This window comes from Rhincodon typus, chromosome 38 (genome assembly GCF_021869965.1).
Source record: "Rhincodon typus isolate 14 chromosome 38, sRhiTyp1.1, whole genome shotgun sequence".
Lineage (NCBI taxonomy): Eukaryota > Metazoa > Chordata > Chondrichthyes > Orectolobiformes > Rhincodontidae > Rhincodon > Rhincodon typus.
The window spans coordinates 16,033,974-16,051,383 of record NC_063369.1 but is presented as its reverse complement, the minus strand read 5'-3'; the positions used below and the strand labels follow the sequence as shown (position 1 = coordinate 16,051,383).

At 44.0% G+C, this 17,410-nt stretch overlaps 1 protein-coding gene across 1 annotated transcript in view; it reads right to left on the bottom strand.

Annotated features, from left to right (window-relative positions):
- LOC109919125 (adhesion G protein-coupled receptor L1-like) overlaps positions 1-17,410 on the bottom strand; it is a 337,549-nt gene that overhangs the window by 215,229 nt on the left and 104,910 nt on the right. The window contains exon 2 of the mRNA XM_048617997.1: positions 3,888-4,101. Coding sequence (XP_048473954.1) covers positions 3,888-4,101 — 214 coding nt within the window. The remainder of the gene's footprint in view (positions 1-3,887; positions 4,102-17,410) is intronic.

The following is a 17,410-nucleotide window of genomic DNA, read 5'->3' as shown; positions in this document are numbered from 1 at the left end:
GGCTTGGTAATTTTAGCAACTAATTTCTCGTGTTCTTGTTGCTTTGAAAGAAGTGAGTGATAGTGCTTTCAAACAAGGGAGAGGAATGAATACACTGAAAAGAGAGAGCGAGAGAGAGGGGGCGGGAGAGAGAGAGACAGAGACAGAGACAAAGCTGGATGTATCAGTGCAGATCCGTCAGGACATATAGGCTCCTCAACAGCAGTCAGAAGAATTCCCACTTGCCAAATGTTTGGCAACATCTATCTTACTGATCACTTACGTATTTCTAATACTTTTCTTGTTGAAACACGACTTAGGAATTTCACTCTGAGTTCTCTGACTGAGAGCAGCTCTGACCCACAGGACCGCAACCTCCATCAGGGGTAGGGCAATATAGCAGGTCCCCAGTGCACCCCAGCCAGAACGGGGATTGAATCCTCTGCTGTTGGCACCAATCTGATTCACACTAGCTAACTAAAACAACCAGTCTCCTAAGGATGGGCACAGAGAGCTGTTAGGGGTCAGGTGTGTCTAAGTCGGCCAGAGGAGTGGGCCAAAGTCATTCTCGGGGTCAGTGCAATGAAAGTCAAGTGGTTGGGGGGGTTGGTTTCCAGGTTGTAGTAGTGAAGCTGGGGGACTCAATGCTGGGAATTGGAAGCAGCAACAAGGGTGCAGGCAGAACAAGAATGGTGAAGGGGGCAAGTTGGGTTTAGAACATAGATCAAAACAGTACAGGAATGGGTCCTTCAGCCCACAATGTTGTGCCGAATATGATGCCAAATTATACTAATCCATTCTGCCTGCCCATGATCCATATCTCTTCATTCCTTGTTTATTCATGTGCTTATTTAGAAGTCCCTTAAATGCCCCTATTGTACCTGCCTCCACCACTGCCCCTGGCAGTACGTTCCAGGCACCTACCACACTCTATGTAAAAAAACTTGCCCCTCACATCTCCTTTGAACTTTCCGCCTCTCACCTTAAATACATGCCCTCTAGGATTAAACATTTCAACTCTAGGAAAAAGTTTCTGACTGTCAAGCCTATGTATGCCTCTCATCATTTTATAAACTCCTACTAGGTATTACATAAGGTGTTGCGGGATGGGAAAATTGTAGTACACGGTAGAACATAGGAAGCTATGGGAGTAGGAGTTATTGGCACTCACCACCACAGTGGCCTGTTTGGGAACGGACTCAAGAGGGTTGGGTTAGGTTAAGAGTTACATTTGTCACTCTGGGTGGTGGGTGGGGGATGAGTAGTAATAAGGTGTCCGGGGATTGCTGGGCAAAAATGGACATAGGGAGGTCTTCATTACCAAGCTGAGAATGTGTCACATGGAGCTAAGTGCAACCTCATTTTCTCTCGACTCCTAAAAGCACATGCAGATTGAAAATAGCTATGAGCACACCTGGAGCGGGCAGACTCAGTGTTTGTTTTCCTATCCCAACACGCAAGCTTCATTTCTGAGTGACGGGAATCCATTCAGGGAGCAATCACATCAGTCAGACACTTGCAGAGTACAGGATGAAGTCCTCTGTAATCATAGCATGCGAAACACAGTCAGTTTCCAACTGGGTGGGATATGCTGGTCACAAGTCATCTCGACCACGTCACTACAGATTGAAGATAGTCACCTCTGTGAAAGTGACCTTATAAGTGGGCCACAAAGCATAAAGCTAATGTGAGATACCATAGTCAGCACAGGGGCATCGAACTGATTCCTCTCACCTTCTGCAATGTGGTCCTACATGCAATGCTGCATTTCATGATGAAATGGGGCTAGGAGGAGAAGGTGTCAATACTCACGCAGCACTTAAATTTCTCTGGCTGCCTCTTGTGATATGATACATTCGTTGGAATAAGGTGGACAGTTGAAATACTGTGTAGGTACATTCGAAGACCCTCCTCGTCCAAGTACTCCATGTCCCACTGTGTAGAGGACTCTGCAAAACCATCATCGATGTGTGATGTGAATTCTGACTGCTCACATTATTCAGAACCTATTCTGTTTTCATAGGAAGAATGAGAGACGGATCGGGCTGCAGTAGGGGTTATTGTTGCTGTTGCTGGGGTGTAATGAAGATGCAGAGCCCCAGAGGAAGAACAGATACACCAGCAAGTCCAGGACCAGCAGCAAACCTCCACCAGATGTTGAAAATCTTCCACATGAAGGGTTGCTGCTGAAGGTGCCCTCATGAAACTCAGGATGACCAGGGCCACACTGTTCTTGGAACGAGGTACATAAACAGCTACAAGAGGGAGATCCTTCTAGCCCACAGCATCCTGATCCAGTGAGTCCAGGTAGCCATTGTCACTAACAGGATGAATTGCGTGAGCTGTGATTTGATGGCAACCATAAAGCAATACACAATGATACTTAAGGAGCTGCTGCGTGCACCTGCCTAGTCAACAACAACTTCCATTTATGGAAACATGGAAAATACAAGCAGGAATGACCATTTGGTCCTTCAGTCTTGCTCCACCATTCAATATGATCATGGCTGATCATCCAACTCAGTAGCCTGTTCCCACTTTCTTCTCACACCCATTAGCCCTAAGAACTATATCTACCTCCTTCTTGAAAACATTCAATGTTTTGGCCTCGACCACTCTTCGTAGCAGAGGATTCCACAGGCTTATCACCACACTCTGGGTGCAAAATCTCAATCCTAAATGGTCTACCCACTATTCTTGGATTGTGACACTTGGTTCTGGACTTTTCCGGTCATCAGGAACATCTTTCTTATGTTTATCCTGTCCGGTCCTATTAGAATTTTATAGGTCTCTATGTGATCCCTCTCATACTTCTGAATGCCCAGTGAATATAGTCCTAACTGATCTGATGTCCCTTTGTACATTAGCCCTGCCATCCCAGGAATCAGTCTGGTAAATCTTGTTGCACTTCCTCCATCGCCAGAACATCCTTACTCAGATAAGAAGAACAAAGCTGCACACAATATTCCAGGTGAGGTCTCACTGAGAGCCTGTACTTATGTCTTCTCACTATGAAGGTCAACATAATGCATAATTATTGCTGTAAAGCATTGTAAGGTGTTGCCATAGAGCATTATCAGACAAACATGTGAAACCGAGCCAAGTAAATGCTTGTAAAAGACGTACGTTTTAAAAAGGTGGATATTGGAGCCTGGAGGTTGGAGAGGGTGGAAGCAAAGATCTTGAAACTCAAAAGGCAGCCAAAATGCACTTGTGAACAGGAACAGGAAACTCAGGTGATACTGACATGATGACAATAAAGATAGAGCTATCGGCCACGTCTGGTGGTTTGTGCCGTTTGATACATCTGAACATTTCCCATCTTCTGCAAGGAATTATCATCTCTATATTTGTAAATCAATATATCTTAGGTCTGCATGTACTTTGGTTGTATAATACCTCATGCTCTGCTTTCAGGTTCTGACACAATTTTCTGTCAATTTCAAAACTCCCATCTCCTAATTTGTAACTGAAAAATCCTATGTAAATATGTCACATTGCAATTGCACCCTCCTGCCTGTTGTGGCACTGCAAGTACCTCAATCTTGTATTTTAGCTCTTTTCTAGAACTCCCGTAATACATTTTGTCATGCCAATGATAAGTAGTATTGCAACGAGGTCATGTGCACAATAAGGACAAAGCGCACGACTTCAGAATGAGGAAAAGAATGGGGTCTGTACAGCAGCTGGCTCACTCACTGTATAACCTGAGCATCAGGTCAGGATTCCTTGTGTATAATGTTGTAGGACATCGGCAAATCAACCCAATGTTTTACCAGAATGGAAGGAACCTGAATAGGAACAAATACTCATCTCTTTCAAACTTTTATTTTCACTCTCTCCACCTCTTACCCAACGGCCCACATCCCCAGCTCTCCGCGTCACATTCCCTATAATTGACATCCTACCTTTGTGACATGATCTTGAAGGTGTCGGGAAGGTAACACTCCACGTTCTCCATCTGGAAGATGTCGGCATCACAGATCTTGCTGTCGGTTCGCCCATAGTTGGCACTCTCAATCATTATGACGTCGCTCCCTGGACACCGCAGCTCGATGGGGTATCCTTCGCACGCGAGCTCCCGGCGCATCAGACCAAATGGCAAGGCAGCCCGACTCAAACCTGGGGAGGGCAAAGAAACAGCGACTTGAGTCATGCTACATGGTGTTAGTCGCCACAGGAACATGTGGCTTTGGGTTAAATGGATCCCCAGGCCAAATGGTGAATCTAGGCAAAAATCCTTATTAGCAGTTAGTTTATTCAGAAAATGTAGTGTGGCCTAGGTCTGCCTCTGACCTACAACCCCATCAGTGACCCAGCAGTCCCTTTTCATAACACAGTGTGGAGCTGGAGGAACACAGCAAGGCCAGGCAGCATCAGAGGAGCTGCCTGGCCTGCCGTGTTCCTCCAGCTCCACACTGTGTTATCTCAGACTCCAGCATCGGCGGTTCTTACTACCTCTGAGTCCCTTTTCATATTTTTTTGAAGCAAATTATGAGCAGCCTCTAAAAGGGGGCTTTCTAACAAAAGTCAAACCTTCACAGGAAACTTATGAAAAATATCATTTCTGGTGCGTCAAAGTAAAAGTTGGCACAGTCCCAGAGGTTGCTCCCTTTGTTAAAGAGAGAGATGGCTGGTGCTGAGGGTCACCTCTCAGAGAGCTGAGGCTGAGAAGGGATTGACCTCAGCTGATATAGGAACTGAACCTACACTGTTGGCATTATACACGAGCCATCCAGCCAATCAAGCTAAGCTACCCTTGCCCTTGATTCACTCTAGTCCCTGTGGTGCCTACAAGTCACAGAAGACCACAAGTGTATTGGTGCACTGCCTCTCCAGAGTCACCCAGGCATGGATATAACCACAGAAGAGGGGCAGAAACCAGGTCTAATGACCCTTTCAATTGTTCACCGCCTGGATCCATGAATGTCAACCTTAACCAGGCCCTGGAACAAACCCACCAACAAGTCATTGTCCCTGCCCTCCAAACCTCATCTTTGTCCCAGGTGGCCAAAGATCCAGACCGTGGGGCTGAAGTGCAAACAAAATTCAAAATTAAAAAGTGACTTCACACATGTGGAACATAGACTCCCTGAGGATTCAGAAAAGGCAAGTTGCTTGGGAGTCTCTGAACCATTTTAATCTTTTGTTGCAAGGGACTGCTGCATGCCAAATCCCCAATGATCAGTCCCTTTTTATATGTGCTCAAGGTACTTAATCAATTCCCTCCACTTATTTATCTTAACCACACAAACAATACAGTTGATATACCATTAACAACATTATTGCTATGGATCCCAAAGTCCTCCACTATTAAGGGTTTCCTTGATTGCTAAGTGAAATTTCAGAGATGATGCAATGTTTTATTTTAGGATATTAAAGTGATTGGATAAGACAGAACAAGTTAAATAGTTTAACCTTGTTTTGAACAGTAGACCCAGAGGACATGTCACACGCCAGAAGGGACAATGTTAAAACTAATCTGCAGGGAGACGGTGATGTAGTGGGAAAGTCTCTGGATTAGATATCTAGAAGACCAGGTAAATGATTTGGGAAATGAGTTTCAATTCCACTCTGGCAGAATTTAAATTCAATTAAATGTTGAATACGAAACTGTTCTCAATAATCGCTATTATGAGAACTACCATCAGCTGTCAAAAGATCCCATCTGTTTCACTAATGTCCATCACACAAATGGTTAAAGGGAAAGGGATATTTTGTAACTATCTGAAAGATCAAAGGTGCTTTAGTGTCTCACTTGAAAGACTGGAGCTATCTCCTCTCCTTTAAGCAGCGTTACTTGAGAAAGGATGTACTGGCACTGGAGGGGGTGCAAAGGAGGTTCACTAGGTTGATTCTGGAGTTGAGGGGGTTGGCTTATGAGGAGCGAGTGAGTAGATTGGGATTAGATTCATTGGAATTCAGAAGATTGAGGGGGGATCTTATAGAAACATATAAAATTATGAAGGGAATAGATAAGATAGAAGTAGAGAGGATGTTTCCACTGGCAGGTGAAGCTAGAACAAGAGGGCATAGCCTCAAGATTAGAGGGAGCAGGTTTAGGACTGAATTGAGAAAGAACTTCTTCACCCAGAGGGTTGTTAATCTATGGAATTCCTTGCCCGGTGAAGTAGTTGACACTACTTCAGTAAACGTTTTTAAAGATAAGGTAGATATTTTTTTGAACAATAAAGGAATTAAGGGATATGGTGAGAACGCGGGTAAATGGATCTGAGTCCACGAAAAGATCAGCCATGATCTTATTGAATGGTGGAGCAGGCTCGAAGGGCCGGACGGCCTACTCCTGCTCCTATTTCTTATGTTCTTATGTCATCAACGTCACCCTTTATGTCCACCTGAGAGAGTAGATGAGGCATGGGCTTCATGTTTCATCCAAAAGACCAGAGCTCCGACAATGCTGCACTCCCTCAGCACTGCACTGGGAGTGTCAGTCTGTATATTGAGCTCAAAGCTCTGCAGTGGAATTTGAGATAACAACCTCCTAACTTGGAGATGTGGTATTGAGCATTTGGGGAACACTGGTAAAAGGAATGAAAGAATGTAAGGGAGTGTTGTCAAGGAGATATGGGTGATTGTGTTTTATAAGGGTCATTGAGGGGACAGCATTTAAAACTGTGGTCGGGACTTGTGTCCCTACCTCTGAGCCAGATGGAGTCACAGAGTCATACGGCATGGAAACAGACCCTTTGGTCCAACCAGTCCATGCTGACCATAATCCCAAACTATGCTAGTCCCACCTGCCTCCACTTGGCCCATATCCCTCCAAACATTTCTTATTCATGTACTTATTTAAATGTTGTTTAAACGTTGGAACTGTGCCCACATCCACCACTTCCTCTGGAAGTTCATTCCACACACAAATCACTCTCTGTGTAAAAAATATTGTCCTAAATGTCTTTTTAAATCTTTCTCCTTAAAAATATGCCCCCTAGTCTTGAAATCCCCTACCCTAAGGATTCGACACCTGCCATTCATCTTATCTATACCTCTCATGATTTTATAAGGTCACCTTTCAACCTCCGTACATTCCAATGAAAAAAGTCCCGGCCTATCCAGGCTCTCCTTATAACGCAAACCCTCCATTCCTCGCAACATCCTGGTGAATCTCTTCTAAACCCTCTCCAGATTAATAATATCCTTCCTATAGCAGGGCAACCAGAACTGCACACAGTACTCCAGAAGAGGCCTCACTAATGTCCTGCACAACCTCAACATAACGTCCCAGCTCATAGACTCAAAGGTCTGAGCAACGAAGGCAAGTGTGCTAAACGCCTTCTTAACCACCCTGTCTACATATGATGCATCTGATGATATGATATGTTCAGAGTTCAAGTCGCACCAGTCCCAGATGTGCATTATCTGAGCAGATTGACGAAAATAACAATAGGACAGAGGTGCAAATCATAATGTGCAAAATGAGTGGACAATACCTTTTGGATTCTTACAAAGTGTTAAGTTTTAAAATACTTACTTCTGCAAATGTAGCTTTGGCAGCAAGGAAAATGAAGGCTTATCCCACCTTCATGATTGATCCTTCAGAAAGCGAGCACTCTATATATCAAAGCAAGGCTGTACTTTCACAGGGTTAGACGATGTGTAAATGAAAAATAGGTATATTTTGGAGATCATGACAGGTTCAATCAATCAGGTAGGGAGGGGAAACATTCACAGATCTGAGATTTGAGTTCGGCCTAATGAACTGCAATGACGAACCAACATGGATTGCAGACAGGCTTCAGGCAGCCCTAGACTGATAGGGTCCTGGGCCATTTCTAAACAGGCCCCAGGCTTCAAATGTTAGCATTGCCTCAGACAAACCACTCAGTCGGGATAATCACAGATCAAAGCAAGTCTAAACTAGGTAATTAAACTTCCAGGATTGCATCAGGTTTAGGGTTTAGACCTCTCTGGGATAATGTTTCCTTCCATCGGTCTTTGCTCCCAGACTGTAAACTTCTGTAAGTTCAGGAAAGAAATCTGTACAGTTAATAACAGTTTTTTCTTTCGAAGTGTAGAGTCATTTTAAAAAAACTTTGACAAAGGGTGTGTTGGCATTTTCTTGTGCCCTTTATAAATAACTGAATTTCCAAGCAACCTTGTTGAAATAACTCCACAAAGGCCGGTGTCCCATCACCAAGTCATCTTTTACTTGCACATGGAGAGTCCTTGACAGAGATTCAGCTTCCACAGAGCCAGCTCTCAGACTGAACAGGATGTCAGCCAGGGTTCCCTGATTAGACCAGATTAACAGTCTCAATCAGGGAACTCATATTCTATGAGGAACACCTGGCTGACCTAGTTACAATCACTACATCCCGCCCCCTCTGAGTCTGAGGACATGGTCAGGTTCTGCTTTTTTGTAGCTCCTCCCAGGTCATTTTAGCACAGGGTCAGGTTCGTCCAAACCCGCCTCTGATATGGGCGGTGTGTAGTACACAGTAGCTTGCCTCTTACACCTGGAGTGTCTCAGGCGAAATATACTCTCTTCTTCAGGTGGCAAAAGTGTTGAAGTGGTACCATTCACTGCGTTCATCTCAGATTCCAAGGTATTTTCAACGCTCGACAGAGCGGGAGAATCCATTGGACAGTTCAAAAGGCTGTCGAGGAGTTGGGCACATTTTGCTCTCGCACTGTTTGTGAGTTTAGAGCTTTCATATGGCCCACATGTTTGTTCAGGACCGTTGCACCTACCCGAACTTTATAATTTACTGGACCTGACCTTGTGTCGACCATGCCTCTTACTCGTGCAGGACTATTCCCATGGTTCCTACTCCAAATTTTGTCCCCTGAAGTAAACTTTCTCTCTCGCTTAGCAGGGTCTTGTGTCTGGTATTATTATTTTTTAAAAAAGCATTCTTGTCTTGTTGGGAAACTACTGCCATTTCTCCGCATCATCATTTGATGAATGGTTTTGTTGATTTTGCATCTTTGGATTAAGTACTTGAGTCACTGATTGTGAGAAATAGCGTCAAGGGCTATTCTCCAGTCCAAGGGTTGCAGTTAGGTATGAGGTTCCTTAGAGTTCAAAATAATAATTTTTAGGCTCAATTTAAAAAAAATCAGTTCATGGGATATGGGTGTCACTGGCTGAGCCAGCATTTATTGCCCATCCCTAACTGCCCAGAGGGTAGTTAAGAATCAACTCCATTGCTGAGAGTCTGGAGTCACATGTACACCAGACAGGGTATGGATAGCAGATTTCCCTCCCTCAAGGGCATAGTGAACCACGTGGGTTTTTGTGACATTTGCCAGTGATTACGTTTGTCATTTGGCAAGCTTTATAATTTTAGACATTTTTCATTGAATTAAAATTTCATCATCTGCCTTCTTGGGATATGAATCTATGCCCCCATGGTGCTTTCTTCCAATGTCTTTTTTTAAATTCACACCATGATACATTAGTTATGAATTATTAGAACAGACTGTAGGACAGTTGTGAGTTTTTCATTCATTCATTCGTGTGATTTGGGTGTTGCTGGTCGGGTCAGAATTTATCCTCTGTCCCTTGTTGAGAAGGTGGTGGTGAATTGCGTTCTTGAATTGCTACAGTCCATATGCTGCAGGTAGAACTTCAATGCTATTATGGACGGATTTTCAGGATTTCGACCCAGCAACACTGAAGTAACAGGAATATATTTCCGAGTCACAATGGTGAGTGGCTCGGAGGGGAACTTGCTGGGGGTGGTGTTCTCATGCATCTGCCGGACTTGTCCTTTGAGATAGGAGTTCATTGTAGGTTTGGAAAGTGAAGTCTAAGGAAGCCAACTGTTATGGGGGTGGGGGTGAGGGTGGGGTGGTGGGGAAGGGGCAACACCCTGATTGAAGTTTAATTCTGTTGCATTCCATCAATGTGAGCAATTCCAAAACTCTGTTGCCATCATCCTAACGATGGCTAGTTTTGGTTCTGCAGGAAACATTTTCTCAGCTCAAGTCATAAAATTGTGGGTTCAAGTTGTGCACAATTCAGGTTATGAGGGCAAATATACCCTCAAGTATTTTGGGTAGATCTAGTTGGGATGGTTAAAGGATTTGATAGGTTTGACTGAGATAATTAATTTTCTCGAATGGGCTCAGTCAGAACAAGGGGACTAGACCCAGATTTTCACTCCCAAACTGGGTGGTGAGAGTCAGGAAATACTCCGGCTAGCTTCACTCACCTCAGGGGATTCTCCACTGAAGGATACTATCTTCATTCTGGGATGGGGAAGTGGGGTTCATGGATTCAAGGTAGATCTTGACTCACCATTCCTGGATACAGTTCGGAGGTGGCCACAGGTACACTGGAGCTCATCTGATGTGGTTTTATTAATTTTCCGGCTCTTTAGACTTCACACCTCATGCAGGACAAATTAATGTCAAGCCCCTCCCTCCTCCTCCCACCTGGCCTTTATTAATTCATTCATGGGATAAGGAGATGTCAACAATGGTTAAGCAAGAATTTATTGCCCAAAGGGCAATTAAGAGGGGCAATAAAGAGTAACCACTGTGGGTCTGGAGTCACATGTAGGCCAGACCAGGTAAGGATGTCAGTTTCTTTCTCTAAAGGACATTAGTGAACCAGATGGGTTTTTCCGAAAATCAGCAATGCATTCATGGTCATCTTAATTCTCTTAACTGCAGATTTTTATTGAATTCAAATGCCACCCATTTGCTGCAGCAGGATTCAAACCCGGTCCCCAAAATATTCCCTGGGTCTCTGGATTAGCAGTCCAGTGATATACCATTTGAACATCACCTTCCCCCCAACTTAAAGTCAACCCATGCCAACTCTCCTAGTACGCAGTATGTGCTGACCTATGGAGCCATGTTGAGATGATACATCTGTCACAGTTCTCACTACACTGCGTCAACATTACCATTCATGAAAGCTCATTCAAAACTTTTCAATCTCAAATGCCTAAACCCATATAACAAGAAACGATCTTCTATTCATTAATGCACATTAAAAACAGTTAATTTTTGACAACATTTTTGAACTGCCAACTGAACCGTAAACTTAGGATCTGTATGGTGTGATAAATATAATTTATGAAATGCGGCCAAGCGGTCATAGTGACGTACAGCTTGAGGAGATATGAACACATAGCAATTGTAACTGCTAGAGCATAGCTTTTGTCAACTCTCACTGACACATGCAGCATACTTTTTAAAAATTTTTTTTAAAGGACTAGGGATTTAAATGACTTCACATTTGACTGTTCTGGAGACCTTATTGCACTTTAAGACATTTGCGTCTGCTCCAAATACTTGTTGCATCTACGCTGATTGTTAAGTCCCTTTCACCGCAAATGGGGTTTGTTTGAACTCAGTACTGGCCCTGTTGAGTTGAAAGCTTCCTGCTTGTGTGAGTCATGCCCTTCCTCCTTCATCCTACCAGAAAATGGAATCTATCAAATATTGATGTGGAACTTTCATAAAGGCCTTCTCCTGTCCAGGCATTGTCACTATGAAAACAAATACAAAAGGTTCAGGAACTTGGAAACAAAATCTAGAAGTGCTCATCAACTTAGACAATGTCAGTTGAGAGCAAAACAGAGTTGGCCCAAGATATTAACTCTACTTTGCCTCTGTATTTCTTCATGGATTCTGGGCTAACATCACTGTGGGTGTACAAACAGGAGGCTGGAAGAACACAATAAGCCAGGCAGCGCCTGGAAGAAAGAAGAAGTCAACATTTCAGGTATTATTAAATACCCGAAACGTTGAACTCTCCTTTCCTTCCAATGCTGCCTGGCTTGCTGTGTTCTGCCAGCCTCCTGTTTGTCTACCTTTGTTTCCAGCAACTGCAGTTTATTTGTCTCTATTGCTGTGGGTGTACCTATACCACATGGACTGCAACAGAGCTCAAGAAGGTGGTTCGCTACCACCTTCACCATAGCAATCAGGGATGGGCAACAAATGCTGGCAAAACTAACAATGCCCAGGTCGTATGAACAAAGCAAAAAAAAAAAACTTGTTGAGTATTTACAGCATTTTCTGTTTTGTAAGCTCTGTTCCAATTCTGAGACCCCTGGCACATAAACCAGGGTCACGCAGTGCTAAGGAGGTGCTGCCTTTCAGATGAGACTTGAAAGCGGATATGCTTTTGCTTTCTGCTGGATGGAGAATTTCCCATGGCAGGAGTTTGAAAAAGAGTAAGGTAAGATCCCCCTTATATTCTGGCCGTTGTTTATCTCTCAACCAATACTGCAAAAGCAGATTATCTGGTCATTATCTCATTGCTGCTTGTGGGAGTTTCCTGTGCACAACTGTATTTCGGGAGTTATGACAGTTGGAATATAGAGGAATAAGAGGCAACCTTATTGAAATATACAAGATTCTTAGAGGACTTTACAGGCTAGGTGTGGAAAGAATCTTTCCCTTTGTGGGAGAGTCTGGGACCAGAGGGTATCACCTCAGAGTAATGGGGGTTATATTTAGAGATGAGGAGGAATTTCTTCTCTCAGAGTGTAGTGCATCTGTAGAAATTCTTTATCATAGATGGCTGCTGAAGCTGGGTCACTAAGCATACTCAAGGCTGAAACAGATTTTTAACGAGTAAGGGAATCAAGGGCTATGGGGAAAAGGCAGGAAAATGGAGATGAGGATTATCAGATCAGTCATGACTGAATTGAATGGCGTAGTGAGGCTTAAACCCAGTGGCAGGGAAGATAACCAAAATACTACAAGAACTTCCAGGATCTGTGGATTCTAGGCCAATAATTTATCAATGGCAGTGCAGCTTGTGACAATTCAAAGAAATAGAACAAAAATGCTTAAAATCATTGATCAGATGCGTGTCACTTTGAGAGATTCCAGTAGCAAGAAGAGAAATAACAGTAGAATGATATCTTGGCAGGATGTATGAGGAACGTGTCATTAACTCCAGCACGTGGGGAAAGATTTAAAAGGGGCGTAAGGGGCAACTTTATCATACAGAGGGTGGTGCGTGTATGGAATGAGTTGCCAGAGGAAGTGGTGGAGGCTGGTACAATTACAACATTTAAACAGCATTTGGATGGGTACATGAATGGGAAGGGTTCAGAGGGATATGGTCCAAATGTTGGCAAATGGGACTAGATTTATTTAGGATATCTAGTCGGCATGGATGAGTTAGACTGAAGTGTCTGTTTCCATGCTGTATATCTCTCTGATTCTATCAACCCTCTGCCCAGAAAAGGGCCAGACAGGTGAGCGCACGTTAACATAATTAATCTGGAATCTGGGAACCCAGGATCCAAACTCACTCTCAAAATTACAACATTTAAAAGGCATCTGGATGGATATATGAATAGGAAGGGTTTAGAGGGATATGGGCCAAATGCTGGTAAATAAGACTAGATTAATTTAGGATATCTGGTTGGCGTAGACGAGTTGGACCGAAGGGTCTGTTTCTGTACTGTACAGTTCTATGATGTCTGCATCATAAGCACTCAGTAGGGGAACTGTCATGTTGGTACTTCCTTTGGAACAAGTAATTATATACCAGGTAGACGAATGGCAAATCTGAACAGGAACACTTTATTGGTGATTCACACCTCCACAGCCGGTTCTAGATTGGGCCCAATCTCACCCTCCCAGGTCACCTGACCATTTCTCTTAAAGGGGCAGGAATCCCAACTACATATATAACACCCCTCCCTCTTCATTTTAAAACTCTCATTAATAAACATATATACAACATGTATTAACATTATACAAGCATTGTAGCTAACATATATTTTATATATATAGCAAGGAATATTACAAAAAAAAGGAAAAGAAAACCAACTTTCCAGTTTACATTGAGATAATTAGTCTCTCAGTGGGGTGGCGGTTCCTTGAAGGCTGTCTCCTTGTTTCAGGAACCTTTTCTAGTGCAGTCTCCTGGGCTTCAGGAAACTCCTGTTGTTCCGCTGATACATCCCTCTCTATTGTCTGCTGTTGCCCTGTGACACTGCTGTTAACTCCTCCCTGCATATGGCCAACCCTGGCTTGGAGATACACGACGCACTTGTCCAAGCGCTTTTCCTCTTAATGGGGGAGGAATAACAAACTCTCATTCCCCACCCGATATGGACAGCAGCCACTTCTTGGGCAGGTAAAGGGCCTAATTCTGGGCGGTTTCTATGAAAAATCCTTCCTCTCAGTCCCCACCATTCAGCTCAAAACTGGTCGTTTCGAGTCGCGTTGCACACCTGATTTGCTGATACCAGCAACTTGTCATCCTGAGGAAAGCATATAATTTTCAGGTTTCAGTTTGGTACATACTTACTCCCCGGTAGTGGTAACCTTAACAAAGCATCTGCATTGCAGTGCTTCTTCACCTGTTGGTGTCTGATCTCATATGAGTCAGCTGCAGGCGTTGACCCTTCCCCGTATATGGGCCAAAAGTGGAGGTTAGCAGCCTGTGGTCTGTCGGCAGAACAAAGTGCCTTCTGTAAAGGAAATGGGTCACCTTCTTAATGCCGAACATGATGCTCAATCCTTCTTTTTCAACTTGATCATACTTCTCCATCTTTGCTCGTGACCTCGATGAAAATGCAATGGGTCTAGCTCTTCAATGGTAAGATGCATGACAATCCAGTGCCAACCCTATAGGGTGAGGCCAACTGCAGTTGCAACTTCTGGTTGAAATACATTAACATCTCCGACCTTTTTAAGGCTTGCTTCTCCTCCTGCTAAGCCACCTCACTTTCCTGGGTCCATTTCCACGGTTGCCCTTCTCCCAGGTTTTAGCATGGTTGCCAGGTCCGAGATGAACTCGCCATAATAATTCATAAATCCCAAGAACGATCTCAGTTGAGACACTCTGGTCCAGGGGCCTTCATGATAATCTTCATCTTCTTGGGCACCTTGTTTAGTCCCTCGCCATCAATTATATGGCCCAGGCACTTAATGGAGTATTTAAAAAAAAAATTACATTTCTCTGTTTTCATTTGTAGGCTGTGCTCCTGCAATCTTTTAGGGTTCCTTTCAATTTTTTAAAATGCTCCTCTTCAGAAGATTCAATAATCAAAGTATCATCCATATAATAGTGGACTCCTAACAATCCATTTAATATTTATCCATGGTCTCTGAAATAACAGGCAGTGCTGACATGATGACGTAAGGCAGTCACTTGTAGTGGAACAGTCCCATGTATGTCACTACCATCAGTAGCAGCTAGGACTTCTTTGCCACTCCCATCTGTAAGTAGCCTGTGACAGATCCATTTTTGAAAATATCCTTACCCCGTGCCAGTCTACTGAACAGGTCCTTAATGAGTGGAAAAGGGTATTGATCTGCACGGCTGGGTTGGCTATGACCTTAAAGTCACTACACCTCACCGCACCATCTGGTTTTAAGATCAGAACGATGGAGTAACCCATTCACTGGTGGTTACTGTTTCCTACTCTCCTAGATCTAGCAGACATTCCAGTACTGCCTCCACTTTAGGCCAGATGGCGTACGGTACTGGACATGCCATGAGAGCCCTTCAACCAGCATCTGGCTTCAGCTGTAGTTTAGTTTCAACTCCTTTCATTTCCCACAGGGTTCTTTTGAAGACTTCTTTATATTTATCTGGGATCTCCTACAAACTCATGTTTGAGTCCACCAGTCCATTAACCACTCCCCAATTCAGCCTTAATTTTTGAAACCAGGAGCATTTGAACAATGGCAATTCTGCACATTGGTCTCTCAACTGTACTTTCATCAGTACAAAGCCCTTTGGTGGCACCACTTGTTCCATGTTTATCTGTAGTATAATCTTGGCAGGCATCAATGATAGTACCCTTAACTTCTCCTTATGGAGGGACACCGCTGCACCTGTTCAACTTCCATTTTTATGTCTTCCCCTCTAATTTGGGAAGAACTCAAAAATGAAAGTTTCACCCCATACCGGCAGGAAGTTTAACCTAGGCTCTAGGCCTTCAACTTCTCCCACAGTCCTAGCTGACTACCTGTGTACTCTCTGCCCAACTGCATGTACCTTAGGGCTTGTTCGCTTTCTGGTTGCTTCTTTCTGACTGCCCTTCTCTTGTTTGAGTTGTACCCAGCAATTTCATACAACATAGCCCACTCACACCTGCAGCACTGGGCTTCTCAAGTCCAACACGTTGACTCCCTGTGCCCAATATTGCCACATTGGCAGCACTCTATGGTTGGTACACGTTCTGCCGAGTTTCCTCTACTTGATGTACCTATGCGTCATCAGCCAACTGAGTTTTTTTGCTTGCGGCCAACTCCATCAAGGTAGCAATTTTGAAAGCTACCTTGAAATCCAGGCCTGCGTCAAAGTAAATCAGTTTTTTACTCCGCATCTGTCCCCAATGACATCAGGCCTGTCAAAAAATGTGACAGTACACAGCACCAACTCAAACAGACCCTCAATGAAATGGACTGCAATTCAAGAATCCAGGCATGTGTAGGCAAGGTGGATTAGCCATGGGAGGTGTAAATTGCAGGGATAGGGTGGGGTGTGGGTCTCGATGGGACGCTCTTCAGAGGGTCAGTGGGGACTTGTTGGGCCAAATGGCCTGTTTCCATGCTGTAGGGATTCTATGAAATTCTATGAAACAGAATTACAACACCATACTTCAATTATGCATTGTTCGACATAGTACTGAATAGTGTACAGTCCTTTTAGTACTACTAACCAACCACTTTACTGTGCACACACTTTTTAACACTCTCTGATATACCCACATCCCTCACTGTAACACCCACTGATATACCCTAAACCCCTCACGGTTACAGTCCCCCCATATACCCCACACCCCTCACTGTAACTCTCTGATAGACCCCACACCTCTCACTGTAACACTCTCTGATATACCCCACACCACTCACTGTAATGCTGTCTGATATACTCCACACCGCTCACTGTAATGCTCCCTGAATTTAACCCATACCCCTCACTGTTACAGTTTCTGGTATACCCCATACCCCTTAATGTAACACTCTCTGATATACCCTACATCCTTCACTGTGACACTCTCTGATATACCCTAAACCCCTCACTGTAACGCTCTCTGATGTACTCCACACCCCTCACTGCAACACTCTCTGATATACTCCACACCCCTCACTGCAACACTCTCTGATATACCCCATACCCCTCACTGCAACACTCTCTGATATACCCCACACCCCTCACTGTAACACTCTCTGACATATGCCACAGCCCTCACTGTAACACTCTCTGATATACCCCACACCCCTCACTGTAACACTCTCTGATATACCCCACACTCCTCACTGTAACACTCTCTGATATACCCCACACTCCTCACTGTAACACTCTCTGATATACCCCACACCCCTCACTGCAACACTCTCTGATATACCCCACACCCCTTACTGTAACACTCTCTGATATATGCCACAGCCCTCACTGTAACACTCTCTGATATATGCCACAGCCCTCACTGTAACACTCTCTGATATACCCCATACCCTTCAGTGTAAC